The 21,393-nt window shown below is 41.0% G+C and overlaps 1 protein-coding gene across 1 annotated transcript in view; it reads left to right on the plus strand.

Moving 5' to 3' along the window:
* The first annotated feature begins 1,534 nt into the window (after nt 1-1,534).
* LOC144773090 (cullin-4A) overlaps nt 1,535-21,393 on the plus strand; it is a 468,683-nt gene continuing 448,824 nt past the window's right edge. Inside the window, exon 1 of the mRNA XM_078657905.1 lies at nt 1,535-1,846. Coding sequence (XP_078514031.1) covers nt 1,687-1,846 — 160 coding nt within the window. The 5' untranslated portion in view covers nt 1,535-1,686. The remainder of the gene's footprint in view (nt 1,847-21,393) is intronic.

Genomic DNA, 21,393 nt, shown 5'->3' on the forward strand with positions numbered 1-21,393 from the left:
AAATGCGATGTAGGGAGAATCAGTGAGCGTTTACTGAATATCAAGTTCTACTTCTTGTATTGTGTGTGGACGTAGCAGAATTTTTGCTTTGCATAATTCTAGTCCAACTTAATTTCTTTAGGAGGTTGGGCCTTCCTATTGCAAATTATTTATTCCTACAGCATGGTTTTGAGAGTGGTGTATTTAAATCTGATTTCAAATGTGTGTTACCTGTCAATGTATGGTCCTCATTGGGCAGCTAACATGGTGTTTGGTCACCCTAATTTCCACCCCTCCTATCAGCGGAGAAAGATTCATCAGAGGTTCATTGGCTCTTGGGTAAATGGAAATGCTGCAGATTGTCTAATCATAGAGGGCCCAGTACGGGTCTAGTAAGGAGAGTAAGCGTACAGAAAATGTATACCACGTTTGCGCTGCAATAGGCCCAACGTGGAGGTACAGCCTTTGTGGTACTTATGGACAAGCTATGGAACATGCTGGCGCTTAATTTCTGAAGGGCATAGTCAGTTACCATTTTTAAAAGAGATCTAAAAACCTTGCTGTTTGACTTTGATTAATACTTAAGGTGGTTTTGTGTGGTATTGGTCTTTTCGCAAGCGCAGGGACGCTTTGGTGGAAGCCACCATGCTTTTTACAAATGCTTTTTGATTGATTGAGTTAGCCATAGCTGTACCAGCGAAATCGTCCATTGCACATACATGCCAACATTTTAGTACATTACAGCGGCAGATTTTGAGAAAAAAAACGTTTAATGTATTTTCCCCATTGACATCTATTGAAGCGGATGAAATTTTAGGCGGAAGACAAATAAAAGAAAGCAATTTTTCGTTTAACAAAACAGGGAGTGTAATGCATGAATTCGGTCTGTAACATGCATGTATGGCTGCAGGGCCGCGTAAGGATGAAACGGAACAAATTGGAGGATAACCAACACCTCAAAATGGCCGCCACGTTAACAGTACTTCATTGGGGGATCATGGACTGCTTTGTACGGTCCAGCCTTGTTACCATAGTCCATCCTCTGTGTCAACGTCCTGTGCGAGTGCATCCTTCTCCCGGCTCGCTCCAATCTTGTCTGGTGATCCAGACTAGACGGCTGTTGTCGCCTCCCATGTGAAGTGACGTCGACGGCAGTTGTTGTTGTTATTATCCATGTGTGCCTCTTACTGCCGTTTGGTGAGGGCACGTGAACGAGCTCCCCTGGCTCCAGCACTCGCTGTATCCGGTGCGGACCGTTTGACAGCGGAAGCATGAAAGCCTCAGTGGCAGTCTCGTATGAGTACACAAGAACACATGTATGAGAGCAGCACCGCCACAGTAGTAGCCTGAATATCAGGTTCCTCTTCTCTTACCGGTGCGCCGTGTGTCCTGGTTCTGTTTGAATAGGGCCGCCTCTCCCGAGATGCTCTGTGGAGGGGGAGGCGGCCGGCAGAGGCCATCTTGCCCGGTGTGAGTGCGCCGCGGCAGCGGGAGGAGTCAGCACCGGCGTACGTACCGTCCTCCCCGCGTTTCTGGCAGGAGAGAGCTGAGAGTGTCCGTGCACCCGTGGCTGCATCAAAGTGCCAAACCCTCTTTCGTGTCGTGCACTGCGTGACTTTCCTTCAACATTTCTCTACCTAGATAACAGTAACTTCTCGAGACAGGGTCTCAGGCCCAGGCCTCCACCCCGCTACTAACGGGGCAGCCATGGCGGAAGAGGAGCAGCAGGCACCTAGAAAACTCGGCTTCTCACCCGCCCCGGCCGGCCACACCAACGGGCTGACAAAGGGCAGCGGCGGTTCCCTGGCAGCAGCGAAAGCTGCAGTCTCAGGGGGCTCCAGGAAACTAATCATCAAGAATTTTAAAGGTAGGTTACACAGCATCTCTACTGCCCTCCCGCTCCCTCTAATGGAGCTGGTGAAAAGTTACAGGTAGGAAACACCTTCCACCAACTATTCTCACATGTGTCAGTGCAGCAGGCGCGGGAGTCCAAGCCACTTGCATTTATTTGCGTGCATGTAAGTGGCCCGTGCATTATAATAACATTTAACGCTTGTATTTTTGCCTCATAATATTTGACCTTCTCTGAAAGGAGACGACTCCCAGATGTGTAGAGGTGGGCGATCTAACAATGAGGAGTGAGAGCCGAGGCACGGGTCGGCTCTGGCTGTAAGATCCCATACCCGAGCCGAGCCTTATATAAATATTTGACTTGCAAATCATGCCCCAAACATCATGTGATAAAACGGTTAGGTGCCCTCAAAATAAAAAAGCATGTTGCTTTAACACGTAAGAGCGTTTCAATATAGAACATAGGATTATATCTCTGCATTGATAAGTATTTATTAAAAGTAATTGATTTTAAACAAACTGTGAAACATTCATCCGATCGCCGTAAGATGCACATCAGTTGTCATGTGTACCATATGTGTGGCCATGATTCTGATTGTTTATGGAACAACATTTTAGACATTAAATCAAACACAAGACGTGTTTTGTACAACACATATCTTGAACTTGTGTATTTGAAGGGACTCTGATGTGATCAGGAACAAAAACGATGCTGGTGAAATAGTGTTTGCCTACAATTAAGCAGGGAAGCCAAGATTGAGCCTAGGTTTTTCACTATCATGCCGGTAATTCAGCCACTGGATAGGTATCCACTAATAACACCAAAGGCCATTCATTCTTTGAAGATGACACTAGTGTGTGGGGAACAGGCAGAATCCACATTTACATTTTTGTTAGTTTCACATATCAGTGAGCCTTGCCCATTGACATACAAGTGCCTCACAACAGACTGTTATGTGTTGTTTTTCAGGACAGGGAGATTTGCCAGATTTCTGGAGTCATTCAAACCTGACTCCACATTTTACATGATTAGTATTTGCTGCTAAGCCACATGGGCTCCTTAACGTTCGGCTTGTTTTGGACTTCAGTCTCTAAGAAAACCTCCAGGTTAGGCAGCGCTAATCATTTGACTAGAGTATTCAGCAGCTATAAGATGTATCTCTGCTGTTTCCTCCACCTTTTGAAGTTCACTTGTCTTGTGTTCAATTGTGTCTTCCTTTCGCATTGTTTGTCATGCTTTACTTACCTTCATACTCAGATTATTTAAATACATAAATAACCTCTACATAAGGCTTCGCTATCTTCCATTGGCCCTTAGTTCTTCTCTTTTTTTTATGGAGCCCAGAAACCTTAAGTAGGGCAAGCCTGAATTTGTGTCCGACAAAGTACTCTCAAAATTGGAAACCTTTCCTGCAGTGTTCAAAGTTCAAAACTTTTCTGAGTTCCAACTTTTCGGATTTTATGGTGTATTTCCTCTTGGTCTCTTCTAAGGCTCCAAGGACATCTGGGCCAGCAGCTAGGGACCAGGACTCATTCCAGTAGAGGCCACCAGCAGTCTTCATTCAGTCCAGGACTAGTTGCTATTAGTTGGTAATTCCAGGAAAAATAACTCTTGTAGTTTGTTGTGTCCTTAAGCCATACAGACATCAGTCAACTGATGCTTGGTGTCCACTTCTCGATCCTGTGACAAGTGGGCAGACCTTCCCACGTTTACAGAACATCAAGTTTGCCCTGACACAAAGTATCCCACAGTGCACTGTTATGCCATACATTCAACATGGCAGAACCCCTGTGTCCTTGAAGGCGGTGGTGTCCCAGCCAGGGATATTATAAGAAAAGAGTCCTTTCCTCTTTGACCATACTAAGCTAGTTATGGGACCACTCACCCCCCACCCCCCTCCTAAATGAGCTAGTATGAAGTTGGCAACGCTGTACCCTGGGTTCTTTTCCCCAGGCCTACATTTACACTTAACTGCAAATGGGCAGGCCTCATCCTCCTCCCTTTCAAGTTCATTTCGTTCAGGCTTACCTGAAAGAGGACGAGTCCCATACCTCATATGCAGGTCTTCTACAAAATACCTGAGACATTGTTTCTGCTCTGGGATCAGTTTTTACACCCCTTAAGGGCAAATTACTAATGGAGACAGCTGATTGAAGGCTAAGCCTAATTAGCCTGGAGCTTCAGGCAGGCAAATACCAACTTTTTAACCACTGCTTTTTCTAAAAAAAAAACAGCAGTTGAATCATTTCTGTAGTTTATCCTAAACCATCTTTAAGGCATTTTTGTATTTAAATGCACTTACGTTTTTCTGATAGGATCAACTACAGTCCTGTCGGGCTAGCTACCATAAGGACATGGCAATGTGAAATTATTATATGTTCCACGTATAAGTACTGGGCACCCTATCTTGTATGCTACAAGGCCTACACTGGCATGGCTTATTTAGTATTTGTCGTGTTCTTTCATACCAGAAAGGGTTGATATGACAGGTTAAGCCTCCGGTTACAAAGCTGCAGCAGGCAGGCTACGCATGTAGGCCTGAATCCATGTTTTCTTAGTCAGCCTTGTGGATGGAGCAACATGTGCTGCAGTCTTGATGTGATGTTTACATATTTCCATGCCATTGATGTATTTCCTGCACCTTACAATGTGACATGTCTGAAAAGATAAACATGCCTGTTAATAGTTATTTAATTTTACCATATTTTACGGGTCAGCGTACATACACTGGGGACTAAACAGCAGTGCCCCAGTGTGCAGAGTTAAAAAACCTGCAATATCAATGAACAAAAAATGTGGAAGACCACGTAAAAAGTGTAATTTTTTTTAACAATACCCCTCCTCTGGAGGGTGTCACACAGCTTGAACACGTTTTCATCCTTCAAACATGCAAAATGCCTGAGACCGACTTTAGTGGGACCAAGCGCCATGGAAACCTTCCTCACCCACCAAAAACTTTCATTACCATTGATTTCAGGCTGAACACTCTTCAAAGTCTCACCCTTCCATGGATGCTCAAAAGAGAGGTGTGGGATAAAGAGGTTTGCCTTCGATCGCGATGCAAGTGCGTTCTGACTTTGACTCAGAACTTCAGTATTTCACATGCATGCAGGTTTATCCTCTGAAAAAAGGAATGCAAAAAGAAAATGTCACTTGATTTTAGAATTGAGCTTGAAATGACTTGGATTTGTACATTACCCCATGAAAAACATGCACAATTTATTGTAGCACATGGATACCTGGGCTTTTGGCCTACTTAAACAGTTTAACATGAACTAGCCTGGGTTATTGCCCAGTCAAAAGAAGTAAAAATACAAACCAAGATTGAGTTGTATGTTTGCTTGATTTCTCATGCTGAATTCCTCCTATCAAAGGAGTGAGAAGACTATGAACCCGGCCAAATTTTATGCCGCAAAGCCACTTGTACTAAAACTTAACACTCAAGTAATTCAATTTCCCGTGGTATTGCTACATGCATTGCACACTATACACATTAAATGCTCATTCCATTGGTAATTAAGGTGCTGTTCTCTGTTTTTTTTTATATTATAATTTTTTAATTGTCAACAGAAAGGCAAGCATAAAGCAGATTTATACAAACTAAATCGTAACCCCAATTAGAATGATTAAACATTTTACATCAGAATGAAAGCATGAGCGATCAACAATATAATTACATACATTTTTCTAACCCCAAAGAGCAGGATACTTATCCGATTTATACATTCATAGAGAGAAGAAAGGAGATTGCATTTTACGTTTAGCATTTTAGTGCAATGTGCCCCAGATTGAGTTAAATTTACACATCGCTTTAACGCCTTTCGATTTAGCTAGTGCTTCCTCCATATCATAGATTTGCCTGATTAATACCCACCAATCCCAAACTGTGGGGGCCTTTGGAGATATCCAGACTTGTGCTATTGTCAGCCTAGCACAAACCAACAATATTGTTAAAAGATCTTCATTACCAATTCTCAAATCCCTCCCCCCCCATCAATTTTTCCATGACCGTTAATATTATTTCAATCCTCAATTTTTGCATCAGAATTTGTTCTACTTTCTGCCAAAATAAAAGTTCAGGGCATGTGACAAACATATGTTGTATGTCTGCCGCATATAATTCACACCTAGGTCATTTTGTCCTATCATTTGCCTGGTTGCTAGTATTCCGTTTTGCTAAGTGATCTGGCGTTTAATATAATAGACAGATTGTACGGAACTGTTGCATTCGCAAGCTGGAAGAATGTACTACCCGATAAATTTTATAAAATGATTGAGTTATACTTTTAGACAAGACTATTGTCCCAATAGTTCTAGTCCATCTGGTAGCTATTCTTAAACTATCTTCTAATCTGTGACTACATAAGCTTTCATATGCTCTGCTAATCAGAGATTTATCATTCAAATTGTATAGACAGTCCCATATAACTGACTGAGATAGATTCATCAGTTTCAAATGATTGTCAAAATATTCCCGAATCTGTATGTATTTGAACTGCATGTTATCCGTTAGCTTATATATAACCTGCATTTTACCAAGTTCATAAAATCATTATAGTCGTATTGATCCCCTAGGCATGCTACCCCATAGTTAATCCAACGATTACCTCCCAGGTCATGGAAAATGCTTGGTAGGCCCGGATTACCCCAAAGGGGTAGTTTACCATTCATGAGTGTCAGGCCATACTTAAGAGCGATTGCCCTCCATGTTGTTATGCAATCACGAATTGTCTTGAATTTCACCCTTTTGTAGTAGTTTGGGTCATTTGTTCTAAATAGAAATAAATTACTCTCTGCTGCTAACATAAATTTATGATAATAAGTGCTCTCATCCGAATGTAAAAAACTACGAAAACGGCCAAAAAAAGCAGACCAAAAATAGATTCTAAAATCCGGAAAGTCTAAACCCCCCATGACTTAAGGGAAGTTTTAACAAATCCAAAGCTTTTCTCGCATTTTTGTATCCCCAAATGAAGCTGCCCGAAATCGCATTTAATCGCTTAAAAAAAGACAAAGTCAATTGCAGGGGAACAGATCTAAACAGGTACAAAAATGTTGGCAGGATCTTCATTTTTATGATGTTAATAAGCCCTATTATTCCAATAGGGAGCCTATGCCAGCTCTTAAGTGATTTAGCCGTCTCCCTCAGCAGAGTCTCATAATTCAAAGAAATTATTCTTTCAATCTGTGCCGCCATCTTAACTCCCAGATACATAGCAGTCGAGCAAACACCCTGTATCGGAGACATTGATTTATAATTCACTAAAATCTGAGTCTTGTTGACGTTCAGTTTGTACCCAGATACCATGCCAAACTTTTGTGCTTCATCTGTAATCATTAGAGTAGCCCCCTGCGGGTCTGCTGAAAACACCGCTATGTCATCAGCATACGCGATGACTTTAAGATAATTTTCGCCGAGCATAAAAGGGCAAATTAGTTGCTGGTTTTGAAGAACCCGAAACAAAAGGCTCTATATAAAGAGCAAATAAAAGTGGTGAAAGGGGACACCCTTGACGGGTGCCCCGACAAATTGAAAAAGCGGTTGATTGCAAACCCACATACATTAACTTAGTACTAGGGCGATCATATAAAGCTTTTATCCAGGTGAGATATTGCCCCTTAATGCCAAAAGCATCAAGTATGGCCCACAAGAAGTCCCACCCCACTCGGTCAAATGCCTTCTCAGCATCTAACAATATCATACCGAGTGGGGTTGACTGGATTTTTGCTGCATCAAAAGCAGAAATAGCCATTTTCACATGTGTAGTCGTGTGTCGCCCTTGAATAAAGCCGTGCTGGTAAGGCGACACTACACTCGGTAACACAGGAGCTAATCAAATCGCAAGTATCTTTGCAAAAATCTTTGCGTCTGCGTTTATGAGTGAAATCGGCCGATACGACCCACACTCCTCTACCGTTTTATTCTTTAAAAAAACAAAAAAACAATTTGCGTTACTTTCCACGAGTCAGGAGCCCTGCCTTCTTCACTAATAAATCCTATTACCTGACTAAATGGTATCCATAGTTCCTCCATAAACTGCTTATAAAATTCAAGAGGAATAGTATTGTCTCCTGCAACTTTGCCCGATGGTAGAGAAGTGATTGCTAACCTTATCTCCTCCAATGTTATTACACTAGCTAGGGAGTTGGTTATTTCCGCCTTGATACTTAACACAGGATTATCATGTATATAGTCATATATTTCCTCTTCCTTTGGACAATTACCCGGAGTGTATAGCTCTTGGTAGTAAGCCACAAATTGTTCTAATATTTGATTTGGGCGTTCATAATATTTGTTGTCAATCCCCTTAATCTTCTTTATAGATGTCTTGGCCCTATCATCAGCTACTTTAAAGGCTAAAATCTTCCCTATCGTTTCCCCAGACTCGTACTGTGAAAGACGGTACTTATTCATTTTCACTATGCTCCTTTCCCTGAATGTCTTTTTCACTGCTGATCTGAGATCCACTAGTTTGTACCCCAGCTCGTCTTGATTTTGATGGCCTCTAATAACTGCCTCTATATGATCATTTTCTATCTTCCGTATTTCTGATATAGTTGCTTCCTGTTTCGTTTTCTGCTCTTTATTTTGTCTCAAAATGAACTGTTGAACAAAACCTCTAGTTGTTGCCTTAAATGTGTCCCATTTTTTTTTTTTTTTTATAAGACGTTTATTGATATTCCATAGTGCAGTACATATAGCTTAGCCTACAACCCTTCGGGCCGGCCGCAACTTGAGGATGCACGTGAAGGACAAAGAGACGCAAGTAACAAGTATGCAGTCGCACATCGGCTACCAAAAGCTGCAGGTCATTAACAGTAACCTTCGCGTTATAGGCGCTCTTATGTACAATGTGTCTTCAAAGGACGTCTTGTTTTATTAAGTATAAGAAAAACATATCAACTCTGTAAACTGGACAATTCTCATCGGTGTGTCCCATTTTGTCGGCTATATCACCAAGGAACATTTCAGCAGCTGTGTTTCCGAAACCCATAAAGATCGCGTGTAGACCTTAGCTGCGTGTCAATAGTGTGGATGTATTTGATACTCGTGTGCGGCCTACCCTCGCGACGAGGTACTCCATCCACTAAGGGACAGAGGAGCCTCACATTTCATCCCTTCATTGTGTAGCGTTTCACACGGGTAGCTCTATAGCCTGTCAGTTAGCTGTATAGACATGGCCCACTTCAGTCCCCATGTCTGATTCGGTGTTCGTGTGTGCCCCCTGGCGTACAAACTATGTATGGGAGGCAAGAGTCCAGAACAGTTAAACGGGGGGTGTTTATATGGGAGGGGGTGGTGGGGTGGGGAGGGAGAGCGTATCTAAGGGAGTGACGCCGCGAAGGGTGGCCAGGAAGATATCGGAACAGGTCTTTTTGTCGTTGCGTCTGCAAGCGGACAGCTATCCGGTCCACCGGCTAGCGTGTCGGACGTGCGGTGTGTGCAGTTGTCAGTTTTCTGGGCAGTTGGGGAGGTGGCAGTCCCCACTGATCTAGAAACGCCACACAGCCAGTGCTCCAAATGTGTTATTGTCGCTGGGGGGGGGGGGGGGGGGGGGGAGAAGCACTATCTGCGCATCTTGCGTACCCTCATCTATTCTGTCTGTGTCATCTCGCTCATGGCTATCCTTAAATGTGTCCCATACTAATATGGGAGAGGCAGTCCCTATATTAATTTAAAAAAAAACTCCTTAAGATGTTTCTTAATCTGGGTCTTAAACTCTTCATCTATCAGCAGATATCTAGGAAAGGAAAAAGACCGAGAACATTTGGGCTTGGACGAAATTTTAAGTGTGAGGAGAATAGGGTTGTGGTCTGACGTGACCCTTGGACATATTTCCATATCGCTCGACCATAAGATATTATCTGAAGCCCAAGCCATATCAATTCTTGAATATAACTTGTGAGGTGTGGAATAGTACGTATAAACTGCTATATTGGAATATAGGGTCCTCCAGACATCCTTGATTCCCAGCAAACGTCCCATCTCCCATATAGCTGCTCGTGTTTTCCTCATCCTTTGAAAAGCCTCTCTCCTTGTAGTATCTACTGCGTAGTCCATTAGACAATTGAAATCCCCCATCACCAACCGCTTCCCTTCCCAGTTTAATAGTTCTAGAGTCACTGCCTCTATTATAGTAGGATCGTCTGTATTAGGGCCATAGAGTGAACAAAACACATACTTCTTACTGTCTATTTTAACTTGCGTGATAGCCCATCTGCCACCATTATCAGACTGTATCCTACAAATTTCCACACCAAATCGTTAACACTTTAAAATAGCTAACCCCGATTAGACTTGGTTTTTGCTGAACTAATTATCACTTCATAACCTAAGTGTCTCAAGTAACCTCTATCCTTGTAGGAAAGATGTTTCAGACAGCATAACAATCTGGGGATTGTACATTTTAAGTTCTTCTGCGACTAGCTGTCTCTTGATCTTACTATTGAGTCCAGCCACATTCCATGCTAAACACTTTATCACTGCCATCCTAGCGTTAATTCCTTCCTGCCCTTTCTGTTATTTACCCCCATTAACTTTTTTTTATTTTTTTGCTTTCTTTCCATTTTATATATACGCTTACTTTTTCCCACCATTATGCCTACAATTGTGTTGACTTTTTCCCCTTTAACACACCACAGTTTAACATAAACTAGCCTGGGTTATTGCCCAGTCAAAAGAAGTAAAAATACAAACCAAGATTGAGTTGTATGCTTGCTTGATTTCACATGCTGAATTCCTCCTATCAAAGGAGTGAGAAGACTATGAACCCGACCAAAGTTTATGCCGCCAAGCCACTTGTACTAAAATTTAACACTCAAGTAATTCAATTTCCCGTGGTATTGCTTCATGCATTGCACAATATACACATTGAATGCTCATTCCATCGGTATTTAAGGTGCTGTACTCTGCTTTCACTGCCCCGACAACTCTGTACATGCAGATTTTCTGTTTTAACTCCATTAAAATCATATTAGCTCAGCCAATATAATCTGTTAATTGCTCATTGAAAGAACTCGATGTTTCTGTATATAAAAGAAACAGTAAAACACAAAATTATCTGTCTCTGACTTACTGTTTCATTTAAGGATGAATGAGCAACGAATGCCTTCACATTTGCACCAGGTTGCACTATTTTAGTGGATTTGTTGAAATACAGATAGATGAAGCTAAACGTTAGGGCGAGAGTAGCAATGCCTTTTTTCAAAAGTCGTTTCCATGGATTATTTTTTTGGCTATATGATTAGGAGTTTGAGGGCCCATCTGAATGCCTTTGGACGGTATTGAATAACATGTTTGCGACATGGTAGGGTATATGTAGGATTTAGTTTTTGCGTTTAAACGTATAACATGACTCACTCTTTCAAGGCGTAATAGTTAATTTCAGGAAAGTGTTTTATTACAAGTATATGATCAACACATTTAGGAGACATCATGTTTGCTTTTTTCAGTTTGCTTTTGTGGAATGTGTTTGCAATAAACTAATCCGTTTAATCATCTCACCTGCATGCAAGGCCGGACATATTGGCTTTTGCAGTAGCTATTTAACTTTCTCAAATGTATGGTATGTGGCACTCCCAAAAAGGGGCAGTGGTGTCATCTTTTCATTCAGTGCTTACAATTAAAATATGAAAGTGCATGTACTTACTTTCACAGAGTGCCTGATTGCTACTGGGAAGTGCAGACATTCTCCCATTCAAAGTATTCCATTCCTGCTGAGAAGTGCTTCCCTTTGAAGGCATTTCTTTTTATTTATTATAGTTTTAAGTACATGCAAAACATTTATATTATAAACAGTCTACACCTGTCTCCCAAACAGCTTATCTACGGGGTTAAGGAGGGGAGAGGACCCTTCAAAAAAGTTATGGTTGTAGTGTTTCAGGACTTTTATGTTAATGTGGGTGGAGAAGGCTAAATAATTTCAGGAATATGAATCGTAAACTCAGACTTCCTTACATTGTATTGTGTTCCTAGTGACTTCAGATGCGGAACCCCTGAAGTATTTTTTAAGATGTCAAACATTATCACTTTTTTATGTTCCAGATCCTTAACTACCTCTTTCTATAATGAGTTCTAAAAATTATGTAGGCGTCGCAGCCTGCCTTTCTGCTGTCTGAATTGAAACAAGTACGCCAGTAGAATTATACCTGTCACCTCATAATATTTTAGCTTTTTTTAATATAAAAAAACCTTGTAAGTTGTTTACACCTACAATTTGAGGAATTGGTGCTTTTAATTGTCCAATAAGTGGAAAAGCTTGAAGAATTATAAGAGTGAAAAGTATGATTTTTTTTGCCTTAAATGTGTTAGGTGGTTCTTTGCCCTGATGAACATGTTTGGACTGATTTGAACCACAGATAAACACTCTGGGGGCACTCCATTTTGTTTTTTATTAAACTTGTCTATGCTATCGGAAACGAGCTGTCAACCATATGTAAATCAGGACCCACTATCTGCACAATAGTCTTTGTCAATTTCCACAATGGAATGTACAGTTGGAAGCTCGATCCCCTTTGCAAAACATGCTCTCTCTTTTTGATGAATCTACAGAAAACATTCCCCAAAAATTCTTAGCTTCCATTGAATGTTTTTGTCAAATTTCATACAGCGTTTTTTAAGAAGTTGGATGTCCTAAACGGGTCATTCCTTATTTGCATGGTATTATTCTTTCTTAGCGGTAGTGAAAACAATGGAACAGATTTCATCCACACTTGGCATGCACACTTAGCTACTACCTGAATATAACCTTTTCTGTTTTAATGCAAATATGTTCTGTAGTTTTTGATAACATTTGAAAGGGCCATCTATGTAAATGAGTGGAGCTGAAAAGTGCAATGACTTTGTGGTTTGCAAATCATGTGAACTGGTTTGTGACCTGTTCAATGCTCATTGACCAAAACAGCTTGGAAAAGTCATTGCTACTGCCATTATGCTATCCAAAAACCTCATAACCGCAAGCAAAGGTACACAACACCATATCACAGGAAAACCAGTTATCTAAAGGCCAGTGGTTCTGGGTCACATGTAAAGGCTATTGCCAGTACACGCCAGGGACTGGTTAGGCTATGGCCAAAAGTCAAAGTCAGTGCTTAGCTCTCTCTCTAAGTTCAGTGGACATTGTTTTGGGGGCAGAGAGACTGGTTGAAACGATTAGCTCCTAAAAGATTTGCCCAAATGGTATTTAATACTAAACATCTTGACTTACACTTTTCATCTGTTTGGAAATCCCAATGGCGCTTGACAACTCAATGAACTTTTGCCACTGTGCTGTGAATGGATCTGGAACATGAACAAATTTCAAGCAAAATAATCAACTGTCAGATCCTTAATGTTCAGTCAATGATGATATCTTGAATACGTTTTCAAAACCTTTATTTATCTTGAGGATTAGTATGGGTTTTGTCAACTTTATTCAGATTTGTCAGGTTTACAGATATGTCGACTAAAAGGTTGATTATTGACAGCATAAGTCAAATGCAGATTGTTCCCTAAAGGATCTTGTCACTAACTAGGTAACATCCTAATCTACCGTACGTAGAGAAACCCATGAAGAGTTCCTTTTTAGAAAAGAGCAAGATTTCGGAGCATAGAGAGAACTTCCCATAAAGAGTCGTCCTGGAAACTCAGCTGAGTTCCCCACAGTTGCAGTAGCAACTCTCAGAATATCACTGATAGATTGATCGTTAAGGTAGCTTTGATCAGAGTAATGAAAATGAATATAGCCACCTTTAGCAATAGCTGTCGGCAAGGTGGGGGATAGGAGAGTAATTGTGGAAGGAAACTAATCATCATCCTAGTAATAATAATAATCCTAACTTCACCAAGAACGCTAGTAATTATCTGATGCCTTCATCCAATGGAAACTGCTTGTCCGATTGTATCGTCACCTTCGGTTGCTTCTTCTCCCGATTCCAACGCTAAACATTCACGCCGTAGTATAGTAAACACTGGTGTGATATGATCGTATTATGGAGGAAAGGTCTTATGAGAACCTTTTTACCCAAGCTAAAGCTGGGTTCAGTGTTCTATTGTGAATACAATAGACTTAGTCAAATGCGCGGAAACAAATATATCGATGATGTTCTAGTTAAGCATACATAAAATATGTCTGACATAGTTCATTTTTACAGTCTATTCATTATGCATTATAGCAAGGCTTATTGTTGATCTATTATAGTGTGAGTAGACTAAGGAAACGTAAGCTTAAAGTCAGCACATTCTTTAGCAGGATGATAATGCTAGTTAAAATGTCCTAAATAAACGTCTACTTAGCTATGAGCGAGAGTAAAATAGAAAATTCTTGGGCCTAGATAAAGGGGCACATTTAAGTATGATAGCTGAGTAAATAAAAAAAATCTTCACGTTATTTTCATATACATTTAAGTAAGCACCTTTCCCCTACAGGTTATTGCCTATGTGAAAACATCATTTTACTCAAAGCAAAAATGCATTCTAAAATTATTTTGTTGACCATTTAAAGTAAGCATATTTTACTTAAGTGTTATTTTCTATGTAAAATCATTTCTGCAACGTTTGAACATCTTCTAGAGTGCAATTCAAACATGATCTGCAAGTCAAAATTTGTTTTTAATATTTATTTCCAACAAATCGTGTGAATACTTTGGGCAACACCAAAGTATATCATAAATATGTAAACATTCGCTAGGAAAACCTTGTTAAGAGGAAATGTAATGCTCAAAAGACATAAAAAAAATCCTCTTAACTTCAGTTGAGGGAATGTAATGATTACAACACAAACTATAAAAATCACTGAAAGTCAGTTATAGTGAGCTACGCAGTTATGACTTTACCCTTATGGTGAGCTACGCAGTTATGACTACCCCTGCACTACTCGTGATGTAACATGTCACAGTTAACATCATGGTGGTAACTAATTGTAATTGTCAATTTTGAGTGTTTTTTAGTCTTTGGTTATTTAGTTCATGACCATGTCAACTCTTTGATGTAGTTTTGTCAGTTAACATTCTGTATATGTATCTAGATGCAAACATACCCATCTATACCCTGTTTAGAACACCCTTAGCCAACAAAGTAGCTATAGCATTAATTTATATTCTACAATAGTAGTTGAGTACTACATGTTTGCAAAATCTCCATCTTTTATATTTCCAAAGTTCGCCACAAATGCTGGAAACGAACCTCTAGATGCTTGGGAGAGTGTAGGCATAATTTAATCAGATCACTTAGTGGGTATGTCTGCACTTATTGCTGGGATGTCTGTGTAACATGCAGATAATTAGCTGGGGCATCAGTATGATTGGGACAGCCTTTCACCGTATTCTGAAATGTATGAAATGAAGATGATTGAGTTCTGCAGCAATACCGTATGTTATATACACCTGATAAACAGCAAAGAAGCCTTCAGTAATCACTGTGTGCAGCTAAGAAAAGTACAAATCGTCATAGCTTGTATATAGGGAACAGGTTTGTACGTTTTGCTGCTGAACACCAGAGGCTCATCACAGCATCTGCTGCTAGCCTGCTTTTTCTGGTACTTCTATGGGAGCAATGTCGGTGCAAAGGATGGTGAGATTTAATTCACTCCATACCATGTTAAGACATTGATCTTCCAGATCCCCTGCACCTCCTGTGAAGTAAAGCGTAGAGGTTGGTGAAACTTAATATTGTCTATAGTGCTCATGGTCAGAAAAGCTCAATACATGGTATTGATTATTCAGGTGTAAGGGCGGCACATGGGGTCTGCAGTTACAGTAACACAGCAGCTTTTCTTTACGTTTTGCCCAATTTACCTGCAGCGACCCTCAGGGGCTGTTGGTAACTTGATCCTTTTCATATGCAGTGTGATGGTGCTGGCCTCTGACTCCATCCCAAGAGGTAAGCTATGATCCACACTTCTCAACTTGGGAGCCCCACCCATATTTGTATACATTATGCAGCAACTCCATGGCACCTACAGGGCTATGTAAGCTCAACAATAGCAGGCGACAATAATTGAAAGATATATCGGAGAAAGGCAAGAGTATATTCTGGTACAATATCTATTTAACATTTTCATCAATGACATTTTCCGGACAGGAGTCGGATAGGAGCCTATTTGCTCGAAAAATTTGGAAAAGCACGTAAATAATCAATTATCTGACTTTGTCAATGATAATAATTTGTTGCACTATTCACAGTCAGGGTTTAGAAAAGGACCCTCCATGGAGTCAACCCTATGAGGGGTCACGGAAGCCATCCGAAAGGAACTAGATGGAGGGAGCACGGCGGCACTCATTCTTTTAGATTTGAGTGCCGCCTTTGACACCATCTCCCATAATACCCTGATTCAGACGTTGGAGGACATAGGTGATATTCTGAACTCTCTTTATGGGGTACCTCAGGGCTCTGTTCTGAGCCCACTCTTATTTAATATATTATATTTGTTACCCCACTAGTCAAAATTGCGGAAGAAATGGGTCTTAATATTTATTCCTACGCGGATGATACGCAGGTAGTGTTCTCCCTAGCAACAACAGACAAATCTGATATTTCCCCTCTCCGCTTTGGACTTCTGAGAATTGCCGATTGGCTTTACTCTAATAAATTAAAACTGAACGGGGAAAAAACACTAGCTACTTATTTTTTGGTGATCACAAGGATCTCTGAGGTCCCGCTCATTGGCCGGTCGAAATGGGCCCGACCCCGGTTGCGGTACAATCTGCTCGCAACCTTGGAATAATAATTGACGATAAACTGTCAATGCGTGCACATACCGCGAAAACCGCCTCAACTTGTTTTGCAATCCTTAAATGGTTAAGGAAAATACTTTGGCAACTCCCTGAAGGGGCACAGAGGACAGTAATACAGGCCTTAATAGGGTCTCGATTGGATTATGGAAACATCCTTTATCTAGGATCCAACAAAGATACTATTAACAGTCTTCAAATTGTACAGAACGCCGCAGCTAGGCTGCTTCTCCATCTCCCAGGGCGTACAAGCATATCAGAACATCTGAAGAAACTGCATTGGCTGAAAATCGCCAACAGAGTGAAATTCAAAGCACTCTGCTATATGTTTAGGATTAATGTGAACGAGGCACCTTCCTATTTATGTAGACTGGCCCAGAAATACTTACCCTCACGTGCTCTTCGGTCCATGTCACAAGCCAAATTTGTTGTCCCCAGATTTAAGCGAGTACGTCTGGGTGGACGCTCGTTCCCTTATTTGGCTCCAGTCCTGTGGAACTTTCTTCCACTTAGACTGCGCCTGGAACCTAACTACCTCCAATTCCGGAAGGGAGTCAAAGCTTGGCTTTTTAATCAGTAGCATCCACAATTTCATTTTATTTCCTTTTAATGTTTAGTTCAGTCAAACAGATCCAAGGCGCCGGGAAACCCTCAGGGTAGCTGTTGCGCCATATAAATGTAATAAATAAATAAACCCTATGCAACTGGCATCAGTGCAGCGCTGTGCATTATTATGCCTACAATTTCCTTTTAATGGATCGTACTGCCATGGTACTCCAAAGAATGATGAATACCCCTGATGCATATGTTGAAGAAACTCCACCTTCAATAAACTTGGAGAAAATTCAAACCTCTTTTTTTTTTTTTTTTTTAACACGTAATCATATGGAAGGTCCTGTTACATCAACAAATACAGATTGAAATGGTAACAGTACAGATTTGTATTTCATTTTGTCCAGAAGTTATCATAAAGCCCATAATTTAAAAATAAAATCGCAACAAAAATACTTTTCTGATAAACGACTACGTTTCGATGAGAATTTGATGCGTTTCTGGTACTCTCTTTTTAAGACCCTATGTAACAAACGTTACTCCAGCCGTTATGCGTGATTCCCAACATGAATACATGTGATTGGTAAGATAGAGCCTCTTATATGGTGTAGATTGTTAAGTTTTGATAAAGGTACCACTTTAGAGATAATTTGGGCAGAGGTAAAAATGACTTCTACAAAGGCCTGAGCATTCCAGTCCACTTAATTAAGGCCTATCACTTAGCCCTGATATCGAGCATAGATTATTCAACTAGAATTTCAAGGAACTGACGAGTAACAAATCACCATCATACAATTGATTCAAATTTGATTGTGAACAATGGATCGATATTCTAGGAAGTGGAGCTCCCTTTCTGAATGCAAGGGTTACTGCTTCCTTAAAAGTAACCCTTCAGGTACTTTCTAATATCATAGTACATATGAATGCCCGTGTCATTTTTGCTTCACATTCCAGAAACGTCTTGGGGCTTCAGCCGTCTGTGTCACAAAACTGTTCAGGCACTACCTGAATCAAAAGGACAGGGTTTTAGTCACCTTCCATCTGTTGTCCCAAAAACTTCATCTGACCTCTCATCTGTCCTTTGTCCCTTTTTCTAGGAGCCACTTGACTAAAATAAAATAACAGGGATTCAGCCTTTCACTGCTGTATTCTCCACACTGAGCCCAAGAGTCTTAAACAAGTCCTTCTTCCTTGTCTTCTTTTCCCTTGTTTGGCTGTGCAAAACTGATGTGGGGAGGTTGCCTGGTTGCTTTCTTTTTAGCATATATCCGTTTAAAATAATCCCCTTGTTCTGTTTTCATTTGTTTAATATAGTTGCTCCTCTGCCTCCTACCCTTTTCAATTGAAGGTGCTTTGCCCATGGCACAGCGGGACACTTGCTCGCTCTTCAGGGTGTGATGTATTCCTATAGGTTCTGTATCGATCCCCCTATTCCTGACCCTGTTCTGGTTAACAAGTTAACTAGCAGCCATCCCATGATGCAGAAACCGTTATCTGATTAAGCCACACCACGGCACAGGAACGTGTTATCTGATTATGTCATAACGCTTGCCATCTAATTAGACAAGCGATATTCCTCCAGCCCCTGATAAGGCATACGGAGTTCTCAAAACAAATCAAACCTATGACAACCTGGGAAAAACCCTGCGGCCGTTGTTTTGATTTCATCGAGAACTTCAGCTAAAGAATCTGCTAACGACCAAGTCGTATGACATCCTTATTGACGTATCTATGTCCATCCTTACGTCAATCTCGGCACCTTACAGGTATAAATATTACCGGTATTGCCTTAAGCAAAGACACGCGGTGGTGACGAGATCGGAGCAGCCAGACTTGCCGAAGCCCAGAGCAGAGCAGACCCCGCTGGCGCAGCCCCGCCTTCCTGACGCGCTGAGAACGAGACGCTGCCTTTCTCCTGCCGAGAAATCCAGCTCCGGCGCTTCCGGGTAGCCCTCGCAGGCAGCCTTGAATATCGAGACCAGAGACAAGAGATACCATCCCTCATTCATCCTAAATTCCAGGTACAGAACTGAATAACCCCTCGCAGAGAATTCTTGAGTCAGTCACTTGGCAAAACAAACTTAACTTAAACTGCTACTTTCTATTCCCACCCACGTATTAGGCTTAGGTCAGGTACACCGGGGTAGGCGTAGTTAGAAGCACCAGTTGAGTAAGATTAGTCAAATGTATATATGTATGTATCTTTTATCCATTTTAAACCACTATATGACTTAGAAACCATATAGATGTTTTAACAGTATTATTTTATACTTCTGCTTTTATTGTATGCACTTTACTTAACCATAAGTATTGCGATAATATCGATCCATTTCTCTTGTATGAGAAAAGAGACTGATCAATAAATACCATCTTTTATTGAACACGCCCGTCTCTTCCTTTTTTCTACAATCTGGTGAGACTAAGAATGCACGTACTGACTGAGTAAAATAAGTTGTCTTTTGTTTTCACACGACTCTAGAGATACACTCTTGATTAGCGGAGAGCAAAGTTGTCATGTTCTATGGTTGTCAGAAACTAAATCCCTTCTTGTCTATCCAGGGAGGTTCAACTCCTCCTTGCCTATTCGAGAAAGTTTCTAGTGAACTCTGAGCTAGCTGGCAAACCCAAAACTTTAAGTCTAATATCGACAATAGAAGACCTAGTTAACGTCTGGTCTAGGCCTATACTATTGAAGGTATTATTCCAATGCGCAGAGCCTATTGGGATAATAGGAACTACACTACATGGCGCCCAAACGTTTGGAAAGGCGATAAAACTAACGCAAGACATTAGAGTAACTCAGTCGTGCTTTTTCACTCAGACCCCTTTTTACCCATAATACTCCAAAGACGTCTGGAGTGGGTGAAAGGTCATATCCGCCAAACCTCGCAGGATGAAACTCCTATGTATGGTTCTTGGTTTAGTCAACGTTGAAGGATACACTGTTCCAAAATATTGTGCATCTAATCTCTGTTTCCATAAGAAACCTGATCTGCAAACAAACAAAATAACCTTCCTGACAATATAATGTCAGATACTGAAGAAGAAAGAGAGATAGCTAGAGTAGCAGCTGAACTCGTAGCAGCTGATCTTACTTTGCAAGGAGCAGACCCGGATTTAATACTCATCCCGGTCAAAACAAGAAAATCTATAACTTTAAAACTTATAGAAAATGGACTGACACCTAGAGGTGGCACAGTCATATTCGTAATAGAGGCACACGAATATCGGCAGACAGAGGTGTTCTATTCATGGATAAACGTTCCAGCAGCAAACGCTGTAACAAAGGTCTTCCACCATTACAAAATAGAGGAACCTCCTGAAGAATACACTCCTTTCGAGGAGGTGGAAGTACCACTTAAATTTCAAGAGCACCTGCTCTTGTTTAATGGCGCCCTAAAACACAACAATCACATCACCAGGCTCGGTCCATTAGGTAGACCAGGAGCAACGTGGCCGGTCCTAGCCGGATACACACCACATCCAGACATCGAAAGAATGGCTGCAGCAGATCTTTTAATACAACTAAAACAATTAATAAAAGTACATAGACAATTAGTCCAATATGTAATGCGGACTTCAACAATCCAACCAGCAATTAAAATTCCACAGCTGACCCCTCATCAGGGGAACACAAATAAAATTACACCACAGAACATACAGTCCTGCCTAGGTAAAGTACCAGCTAAATGGGAACAAATACCATTCTGGTTAGCACAAAAAATCACCCAAATAGAGGCGGTGTTTCCAGACACCACTCCTGTGGATAAACACAGGATTCTGACTATCTGTCTTCCAATGGGAATCGCACCACACGTGGAGGACTGTGACACTTGGGGTACAGTCTTTACTTCCATTTACACAAAAACGCACGGTGTTCCATCCATCTCGGTAATACCAGATGTGCTAAAACAAATTCAGGACGAATACGGTCCAGAACCCGCTTTAACTCTTGGTATGAAATTACTGAAAGACTTCAAGCAGGTCTCGGCTATATTACTAGCCAACATAAAGGGAGAAGCAGCAAACGTGGCGATCCGCCAGAGGTTAAAAGAAACAGATATAGCAGACCAACCAGCTGAAATTGCCAGAATTATAGAAAAATCCTATGAGGAACTGGGTATAGATAGTTTAGGTGAAATACCAGTAAAACCCCAACTGATTGAAAGTCCTGAAAAAATATTTATTAAAAATAATCTAAACAGCCAAAAGAAGAACTGGGATGGAAACAAACAATCCAATCCAAAAGAAAAGAGATTCCAGTCCAGAGGAAGGTCTCCTCGGCGGAGAGAAAGATCTCC

The sequence above is a fragment of the Lissotriton helveticus genome, chromosome 8 (assembly GCF_964261635.1).
Source record: "Lissotriton helveticus chromosome 8, aLisHel1.1, whole genome shotgun sequence".
In the NCBI taxonomy this organism is placed as follows: Eukaryota; Metazoa; Chordata; class Amphibia; order Caudata; family Salamandridae; genus Lissotriton; species Lissotriton helveticus.